The sequence below is a fragment of the Sinocyclocheilus grahami genome, unplaced genomic scaffold, assembly GCF_001515645.1.
Source record: "Sinocyclocheilus grahami isolate Dianchi unplaced genomic scaffold, SAMN03320097.WGS_v1.1 scaffold996.1, whole genome shotgun sequence".
NCBI lineage: Eukaryota > Metazoa > Chordata > Actinopteri > Cypriniformes > Cyprinidae > Sinocyclocheilus > Sinocyclocheilus grahami.
Genome location: NW_015506175.1, coordinates 152,232 through 163,322, shown reverse-complemented (window position 1 = coordinate 163,322; position 11,091 = coordinate 152,232). Strand labels below are relative to the sequence as shown.

Here is an 11,091-nt window from a genome sequence, read left to right as displayed (position 1 = left end):
CCGGAACCGGGAACACTTCTCATAACACCCGATGTACTTGCTACATCGTTAGAAGAATGGCATCTATGCTAATATTAGTCTGTGTCTCTCTTATTCCGAGGTCACCGTAGCCAACAGATCCAGTACGTATCATGCCCAGATGGTGGATCAGCACCTAGAAAGGACCTCTACAGCCCTGAATGTCAGCAGAGACCAGGACAACTAGATGAGCCCCAGATACAGATCCCCTGTAAAGACCTTGTCTCCTAGACGGCCACCGGGACAAGACCACAGGAACCAGACGAATCCTCTGCACAATCTGACTTTGCTGCAGCCTGGAACTGAACTGCTGGTTTCGTCTGGTCAGAGGACTTGACTTGATTGCACAGATACTATTTAAACTGAACTGAGCTGGATGATGACATCACTGAATTCAATGATGAACTGTCTTTAACTGAAAAATTAGTGTTTACTCTCATCCTTCTGCATTATTGACACATTATTTTCCTAATTAATACTGTACAGTTGCTTTGACACAATCTGTATTGTTAAAAGCGCTATATAAATAAAGGTGACTTGACTGGACACACACACACACACACACACACACACACAGACACCGCTCCCACGCTCCCACTCCCACACATGAACTCCGATCGGGTCTCTGAGAACATTTGTGGGCAGTAAAACAAACACGCGGTGCTTTATAAGGTGCCACATCTGCTACTATTAAAACAATCAAACAGCGACGCTCTGATATTTATGGTGGGCAGTGGATTAGACAGAGGGAACTCTGGGATTACTGCCGGCACACGATTGGAGCATATCCACTGAAGATCATGTTACCTGAACAGGTGCCAGAGAGATCACATGACCTCCACTGTAACCCATCCGTACAGCAGAGACCTCCACGGCTAACGCTCACGACTAGCAGACATATTCTACTTCCTGTCAGGGGATCATGTGATCTTGGGCTGGTCGGCTGCCGGGTGTTCTTCTTCGTCGTCCAGAGATGACTCTGGTACAGTACAGGACCAAAGAGAGACACTGGCTAACACAGCATGCTAACATCACCTGATCGCTCTGATTCACTCAGTCTGCTCGGGAGTTCTCAAAACTGAACATGAAGTTTGGGATCTTTAAAGCTTCTGTTTTGTTAGCTACATTATAAACTTGGTGAAATGGGTGACAACGTTACTCCTATATGCATTTAAGCTCCGTTAACACTGCCAGCGACTTTTTCGTTGTATGTCGCTAGACTCTGTGCTGTGAAGCGTTCCTACTGCTGTCGCTCTAATGTTAATGGTAGACTGCACGTCTGGACATATCTGGACATATAAAATGCAATCACAAACTATATATTGTCGGTAAAACTAAGATATCATTCTATTATGACTAGGAATTAGACTTAAAGGGTCATGAAACCCCCCGTTTCAGCATTGGTTAGTTCTCACCACAGTTTTAAAAAATGCTAAAAAAGTGTGCGTGGTGCGGAGCGGAGGAGGGGGAGGAGGGGAGACAGAACACACACAGCTTAGCGTTCAGACGGTTTCATTTCGTTACCATCGAGTTAAAAACACAAATAAATGCACAGCCATTTGCACTCTGCATCGAAAAACATATATATGAACGCGCTGTTGCACCTCTGAGAACTTTTAAGGCTTCGCATTTGTGCTGAACTCTTATTACAAAGCAAAAACAAACACTCTTCTTCCATCCATGAAGGTTTCTCTCAGTTATTGTGCTCGATGTCATCTCACAGTCTGAAGCGTCTGTCTCAGCAAATCAACACATGCTGTTGTGAATAATTAAGCGAAGCGTCTTCTCATTGGATAAGAACACGCAGTCTCATGAATAATTTAATAGACACCGATGCGTCATCGATGTACTACAGTCCATTGCCGCTTCACAAATTGTGACGTCAACACAATGTAGATTTTAAACCCGGAAGATGAAAATAGCGCAAAGCTTAAAATTAACCAGTTTTCTCCAACAGTTAAAATTATGGGATGCTAACATTGTCTTCTATGACGTGCAACACAAACGCCTCTGCTAAAATCTCAGAAAAAGTAGTCTGGTGTTTCATGACCCTTTAAAAGAAATAAAAGTAGCATTCTGCTGTTGGAGAGTGTTGTTATATAAACTACAGCAGTGCTCGTGCATTAAATCATTAACCGGTGCTAAACTGAGTATTTAACAACTCGAACCATCAATGTATGAATCAAACTCACTTAGACAGCCAACAGTTTCTTTTCTACGCATCATTTTTTATATCCATGTATGTGGTTACAGTAAAATCATATAAAACAGTGAAATCGCTCAGCTTAAGTCATATCACGATAATGATTTTTTTCTGTTCTGCCCTGTGTGACTGTGTGGTTGCACTGTTAGTCTTTTAGCTTTGAGCTCATCTTCGCAGCACAAATAGAGATTTCAAATGTCCTATCAGCTGCTCTCTAGAGTGAGAATGAGCCGCTCTGACCAATCAGGATTCATGCCGGTGACGAAACTAAAGAAAAGTACCCAGAATGCTCCAGATGCAGCACAGCGATCACCTGCTAGTCATGTTCCACTCCAGCATGGGATTCTGGGAACTCCTTTCCCCGTCTGCAGGAGAGCCGCCCGCTGACCCCTCGCGCTCCGGCCGCAGCTCGTCCCAGTGAGCCGTGCCCATGTTGATGCACTGCAGGTCAGTCTGATACTGATGGTCCTCGACCTCTGACCCCGGGTCACGCAGAACGCCCAGATTCAGCACCCATCTGAGAGAGAGAGAGAGAGATGAGGTGTAATCAGTGCTGCCCAGGTAAAAAATAAAATTAAAAAAAGTACTTAAAGTGCTCTATTTTCGCGCACTAATTTTGTACCTAATATACTAAAAAATTATTCTTTAGTACTTCTTAAGATAAACTTAAGATCATCTAAGTGTACTCAACTGTGCTATTTTGGGACACCGTGAATATGAACTGCTTTTAACTCCCCGGGGCCGAACACCAGCGCGACCAGCTCACGATTTTTAAGATCAGTGCGAAAGATACTAAAAATGCTCTGTTGATAGCGTCTGTCTCAGCAAATCAACACATGCTGTTGTGAATAATTAAGCGAAGCGTCTTCTCATTGGATAAGAACACGCAGTCTCATGAATAATTTAATAGACACCGATGCGTCATCGATGTACTACAGTCCATTGCCGCTTCACAAATTGTGACGTCAACACAATGTAGATTTTAAACCCGGAAGATGAAAATAGCGCAAAGCTTAAAATTAACCAGTTTTCTCCAACAGTTAAAATTATGGGATGCTAACATTGTCTTCTATGACGTGCAACACAAACGCCTCTGCTAAAATCTCAGAAAAAGTAGTCTGGTGTTTCATGACCCTTTAAAAGAAATAAAAGTAGCATTCTGCTGTTGGAGAGTGTTGTTATATAAACTACAGCAGTGCTCGTGCATTAAATCATTAACCGGTGCTAAACTGAGTAATTAACAACTCGAACCATCAATGTATGAATCAAACTCACTTAGACAGCCAACAGTTTCTTTTCTACGCATCATTTTTTATATCCATGTATGTGGTTACAGTAAAATCATATAAAACAGTGAAATCGCTCAGCTTAAGTCATATCACGATAATGATTTTTTTCTGTTCTGCCCTGTGTGACTGTGTGGTTGCACTGTTAGTCTTTTAGCTTTGAGCTCATCTTCGCAGCACAAATAGAGATTTCAAATGTCCTATCAGCTGCTCTCTAGAGTGAGAATGAGCCGCTCTGACCAATCAGGATTCATGCCGGTGACGAAACTAAAGAAAAGTACCCAGAATGCTCCAGATGCAGCACAGCGATCACCTGCTAGTCATGTTCCACTCCAGCATGGGATTCTGGGAACTCCTTTCCCCGTCTGCAGGAGAGCCGCCCGCTGACCCCTCGCGCTCCGGCCGCAGCTCGTCCCAGTGAGCCGTGCCCATGTTGATGCACTGCAGGTCAGTCTGATACTGATGGTCCTCGACCTCTGACCCCGGGTCACGCAGAACGCCCAGATTCAGCACCCATCTGAGAGAGAGAGAGAGAGAGAGAGAGAGATGAGGTGTAATCAGTGCTGCCCAGGTAAAAAATAAAATTTTAAAAAGTACTTAAAGTGCTCTATTTTCGCGCACTAATTTTGTACCTAATATACTAAAAAATTATTCTTTAGTACTTCTTAAGATAAACTTAAGATCATCTAAGTGTACTCAACTGTGCTATTTTGGGACACCGTGAATATGAACTGCTTTTAACTCCCCGGGGCCGAACACCAGCGCGACCAGCTCACGATTTTTAAGATCAGTGCGAAAGATACTAAAAATGCTCTGTTGATTTTGGTCACACAAATAAGTGTTATATATCATTCGAAACTGTTAAGTATCTACTTTTATTTGTGTGAACTCACACGAACAACAAAAGTTTGTGCTTTTGTAAAATAAAGAAAACAAACAGGGATCGTTCTCGGTCTTCTCTGTCTCCGCGAATATCCATCTGAATCTCGTCACTAAAATTAACTGAAACACACAGGCATGAGAGACATATCTATAGAAAGCTTGGAGTGTCTACTTTTAAATTAAGTAAAAGTATTTGTAGAAGTATTTGAAGTATTTGTCTTATCGAAAACAAATATTCTGTGATAAAGTAATCCGTATGAAACCAATGCGATGTTCAGTCTTTCCCGTCTAAACTCATTATCTCTAATGAGATCCCGCCCACGCGTGGCTTACGCGCTTCATATGATAATATCCACGCGAGACGCGCGCACATGTAAACGCCCAACGTAAACAAAGCGTGAGGATAGTCAAGTTCATCGCGGTTCCTAATTAATGCTGTACAGTTGCTTTGACACAATCTGTATTGTTAAAAGCGCTATATAAATAAAGGTGACTTGACACACTCACAGACAAACAGACACACACACACATATACGCAGACAGACACACACACACACACACACACACACACACACACACGGCTCCCACGCTCCCACTCCCACACATGAACTCCGATCGGATCTCTGGAACATTTGTGGGCAGTAAAACAAACACGCGGCGCTTTATAAGGTGCCACATCTGCTACTATTAAAACAATCAAACAGCGACGCTCTAATATTTATGGTGGGCAGTGGATTAGACAGAGGGAACTCTGGGATTACTGCCGGCACACGATTGAAGCGTATCTGCTGAAGATCCTGTTACCTGAACAGGTGCCAGAGAGATCACATGACCTCCACTGTAACCCATCCGTACAGCAGAGACCTCCACGGCTAACGCTCACGACTAGCAGACATATTCTACTTCCTGTCAGGGGATCATGTGATCTTGGGCTGGTCGGCTGCCGGGTGTTCTTCTTCGTCGTCCAGAGATGACTCTGGTACAGTACAGGACCAAAGAGAGACACTGGCTAACACAGCATGCTAACATCACCTGATCGCTCTGATTCACTCAGTCTGCTCGGGAGTTCTCAAAACTGAACATGAAGTTTGGGATCTTTAAAGCTTCTGTTTTGTTAGCTACATTATAAACTTGGTGAAATGGGTGACAACGTTACTCCTATATGCATTTAAGCTCCGTTAACACTGCCAGCGACTTTTTCGTTGTATGTCGCTAGACTCTGTGCTGTGAAGCGTTCCTACTGCTGTCGCTCTAATGTTAATGGTAGACTGCACGTCTGGACATATCTGGACATATAAAATGCAATCACAAACTATATATTGTCGGTAAAACTAAGATATCATTCTATTATGACTAGGAATTAGACTTAAAGGGTCATGAAACCCCCCGTTTCAGCATTGGTTAGTTCTCACCACAGTTTTAAAAAATGCTAAAAAAGTGTGCGTGGTGCGGAGCGGAGGAGGGGGAGGAGGGGAGACAGAACACACACAGCTTAGCGTTCAGACGGTTTCATTTCGTTACCATCGAGTTAAAAACACAAATAAATGCACAGCCATTTGCACTCTGCATCGAAAAACATATATATGAACGCGCTGTTGCACCTCTGAGAACTTTTAAGGCTTCGCATTTGTGCTGAACTCTTATTACAAAGCAAAAACAAACACTCTTCTTCCATCCATGAAGGTTTCTCTCAGTTATTGTGCTCGATGTCATCTCACAGTCTGAAGCGTCTGTCTCAGCAAATCAACACATGCTGTTGTGAATAATTAAGCGAAGCGTCTTCTCATTGGATAAGAACACGCAGTCTCATGAATAATTTAATAGACACCGATGCGTCATCGATGTACTACAGTCCATTGCCGCTTCACAAATTGTGACGTCAACACAATGTAGATTTTAAACCCGGAAGATGAAAATAGCGCAAAGCTTAAAATTAACCAGTTTTCTCCAACAGTTAAAATTATGGGATGCTAACATTGTCTTCTATGACGTGCAACACAAACGCCTCTGCTAAAATCTCAGAAAAAGTAGTCTGGTGTTTCATGACCCTTTAAAAGAAATAAAAGTAGCATTCTGCTGTTGGAGAGTGTTGTTATATAAACTACAGCAGTGCTCGTGCATTAAATCATTAACCGGTGCTAAACTGAGTAATTAACAACTCGAACCATCAATGTATGAATCAAACTCACTTAGACAGCCAACAGTTTCTTTTCTACGCATCATTTTTTATATCCATGTATGTGGTTACAGTAAAATCATATAAAACAGTGAAATCGCTCAGCTTAAGTCATATCACGATAATGATTTTTTTCTGTTCTGCCCTGTGTGACTGTGTGGTTGCACTGTTAGTCTTTTAGCTTTGAGCTCATCTTCGCAGCACAAATAGAGATTTCAAATGTCCTATCAGCTGCTCTCTAGAGTGAGAATGAGCCGCTCTGACCAATCAGGATTCATGCCGGTGACGAAACTAAAGAAAAGTACCCAGAATGCTCCAGATGCAGCACAGCGATCACCTGCTAGTCATGTTCCACTCCAGCATGGGATTCTGGGAACTCCTTTCCCCGTCTGCAGGAGAGCCGCCCGCTGACCCCTCGCGCTCCGGCCGCAGCTCGTCCCAGTGAGCCGTGCCCATGTTGATGCACTGCAGGTCAGTCTGATACTGATGGTCCTCGACCTCTGACCCCGGGTCACGCAGAACGCCCAGATTCAGCACCCATCTGAGAGAGAGAGAGAGAGATGAGGTGTAATCAGTGCTGCCCAGGTAAAAAATAAAATTAAAAAAAGTACTTAAAGTGCTCTATTTTCGCGCACTAATTTTGTACCTAATATACTAAAAAATGATTCTTTAGTACTTCTTAAGATAAACTTAAGATCATCTAAGTGTACTCAACTGTGCTATTTTGGGACACCGTGAATATGAACTGCTTTTAACTCCCCGGGGCCGAACACCAGCGCGACCAGCTCACGATTTTTAAGATCAGTGCGAAAGATACTAAAAATGCTCTGTTGATTTTGGTCACACAAATAAGTGTTATATATCATTCGAAACTGTTAAGTATCTACTTTTATTTGTGTGAACTCACACGAACAACAAAAGTTTGTGCTTTTGTAAAATAAAGAAAACAAACAGGGATCGTTCTCGGTCTTCTCTGTCTCCGCGAATATCCATCTGAATCTCGTCACTAAAATTAACTGAAACACACAGGCATGAGAGACATATCTATAGAAAGCTTGGAGTGTCTACTTTTAAATTAAGTAAAAGTATTTGTAGAAGTATTTGAAGTATTTGTCTTATCGAAAACAAATATTCTGTGATAAAGTAATCCGTATGAAACCAATGCGATGTTCAGTCTTTCCCGTCTAAACTCATTATCTCTAATGAGATCCTGCCCACGCGTGGCTTACACGCTTCATATGATAATATCCACGCGAGACGCGCGCACATGTAAAAGCCCAACGTAAACAAAGCGTGAGGATAGTCAAGTTCATCGCGGCTACTGTTAGCTTCTGGAAGACACGCTGTGAGGAATAAGCCAGAATTGACCTCTTTAGAAAAAGAACCAGACGCGACGCGAGCTTCATCCAGAGGAGGAGATCACTCTGATGAGTAAGTAATGTTTCTTTTTTGCATTAGTTAACGAGTCTTTGTGACATAAGTGAACACATTTACTGGCTGGGTTTTTCCCAAACTATAATTCCTGACTAAAATGTTTGAAATCGAGTAAAACATTTTGAATATGATGGGCAGTTCACTGTATCTAAATTTCTTATTGCGCGATGATGTTTTCATCCTCTATATAATATAAAACAATAGCCTATATAAACTAATATGAGTGTACACTGTAACATGATGATTGCTACGAGTCTAAGATTGTTTAGACCATGCTTATTGTTAATATTCCGTTCACAAATATATTTTTATAACGTGCTAAACAATAATAATTTGTTTCTCAGATATAAAATGTCCTTTTTTTCGATAGTACAAAGCATGCGTGAGTCTGACTACAAAAGATGCTCCTGATGCTTCCTGAATTTTTTATTTTGTTGTTATTGTTTGTTTTTTAGTGATCAGATAGCTGCAGTACAGATGAATCCTGCTGACTTTCACTGGAGTCTCTTCAAACTGTTTTCCTCTGAGAGCGCTGTACCAGCATCAGATGTTCAGCTACACTGATATTATATGGTAAAACAAGCTCCTTGACTACTGATGATGTTTGTTTTCTTGAATCCGTGGAAAGAAGCAGCAAACACTTAAATATCAGATATGGTTTACTTGTTTCACTTGTTGAACAGAATCTGTTTTCAGGAAGGACTCAAAGTCTGTTCACATCTCTGTATGTTTTGATTATACTGTGCTATAAATAAAATACAAATTCTTTGTTACCTGCCTCACAGTCACAGGACTCACTGATGGGCCGTTAGGGGAGGGGCCCTTTGTCTCTCAGGTGTGAATCACTAAATATTCATGGCCATTGTCACTCCCTCGCATAAAGCTGGTCTATCACAAAACATGTCTTACAAAATGTAAATCAATATATCATTTTCTGTGAACGAGTAAGCAGAATGATTTTCTAGCCTACAAGACTGATTACTCAAAAGTCTTATTTAGAACTATTCAGTATGGGTTTTATGGCCTTATTTCAGCTACATTTTCCTCAAAATCTTACTCTTATTATTTACTCTTACTCTAATTATTTATTTCCCAAAATACTATCTCTGTATTTAAAAAAAATGTATTTAGTCACCACTTGTAGTACACTTGAACCCATCTTTCATTCACTAGTACACTCAAGTGTACTACAAGTGGTTACTAAATACATTTTATAAATACAGAGATAGTATGTTAAAAGCACATTTTAGTTCATATTCACGGTGTCCCAAAATAGCACAGTTGAGTACACTTAGATGATCTTAAGTTTATCTTAAGAAGTACTAAAGAATCTTTTTAGGATATCAAGTACAAAATTAGTGCGTGATAATAGAGCACTTTAAGTACATTATGGAAGTGCACTTTTTTAACCTGGATAAAGCAGGACAGTAACACACATTTAGGTTACACTTTCTACTAATTGTAAGTAACTTTGTAACTACATGTCAACTAATTCTCATTAATTTGCAACGACATGTCTACTAACTCTCAGAGTAGACTGCTAGGGTAGGTTTAGAATAAGTTGAAGATATTAAGCAGACAGTCTACTAATACTCTACTAACTGCTAGCTGACATGTAGTTGCAAAGTTACTTGCTGTTAATAGAATGTCTAAAGTGGACTATCGAAATGAAGTGTTACCCACATTTACACTCACACAGGTTTGTTTTTGTGAAAAGTGGGGACTCTCCATAGGTGTAATGGTTTTTATACTGTACAGACCGTATATTCTATTGCCCTACACCAACCCTACCCCTAAACCTACCCCTCACAGGAGACTTTCTGCTATTTCAGATTTTCAATACACTCCATTCTGTGTGATTTATAAGCGTTTTGAAAAGTGGGGACATGGGGTAATGTCCTGAAAAGTCACCTTCTCCTTGTAATACCTATGTTATACCTTTGTCATTATACACATTTATGTCCTCATTTGTCACAAAAACGCGCGCACACACACACACACACACACACACAGGTTTGTTTTTGTGAAAAGTGGGGACTCTCCATAGGCGTAATGGTTTTTATACTGTACAGACCGTATATTCTATTGCCCTACACCAACCCTACCCCTAAACCTACCCCTCACAGGAGACTTTCTGCTATTTCAGATTTTCAATACACTCCATTCTGTGTGATTTATAAGCGTTTTGAAAAGTGGGGACATGGGGTAATGTCCTGAAAAGTCACCTTCTCCTTGTAATACCTGTCATACCTTTGTCATTATACACATTTATGTCCTCATTTGTCACAAAAACGCACACACACACACACACACACACACACACACACTGTGTAATATAGTAGCTGATGTCTTTCTCTGATGAGGGACACACACACGCTCTTACACACATTACTGTCATATCTCTCACTAGACACACTGAATGTGGGAAATCAGATCCTGCGCGCGTGTGTGTGTGTGTGATGTTGTGATGTGTTTATTTGCACTGGCCCGCTGCTCTGCCACTTTAAACATGGGCTGCGAGTCTAAATGCCTCCAGATGTGCTGAGCGCTAGAGGAGATCTGATGTTTCTCACCAGCGTTCATAAACATCTTCACGACTCGCTCACATCAACACTGATCACTGTTTCCATGGTGACAGCGATCAATCACATTCACAGTATCACAGGAGCTCAAGCTGAACACCAGACGAGATCACAAACCACATGATCAGCTATCAATACACACACACACACACACACACACACTCACACTCCCGAGCGCAAACGCACACACAGACACACACACACTCACTCACTCACTCACACACACACGCATGCATGCACACACATGCGCACACGCTCACACTCCCACACTCTCTCTCACACACACACACACACACTCTCTCTCACACACACACACATGCGCACACACTCACACTCCCACACACGCACACTCTCTCTCACACACACATATACACGCTCACACACTCACATACACACGCTCTCACACACATATACACACGCTCTCACACACATATACACACGCTCACACACACATATACACACGCTCTCACACACATATACACACGCTCACACACACATATACACACGCTC

General features: G+C 41.6%; 1 protein-coding gene across 1 annotated transcript in view; it reads right to left on the bottom strand.

The window, feature by feature from the left end:
• LOC107565357 (vacuolar protein sorting-associated protein 13B-like) overlaps positions 1-11,091 on the bottom strand; it is a 99,415-nt gene that overhangs the window by 18,723 nt on the left and 69,601 nt on the right. Inside the window, 3 exon segments of the mRNA XM_016250573.1 lie at positions 2,539-2,738; positions 3,821-4,024; positions 6,903-7,106. Of these exon segments, the coding sequence (XP_016106059.1) occupies positions 2,539-2,738; positions 3,821-4,024; positions 6,903-7,106 (608 nt within the window).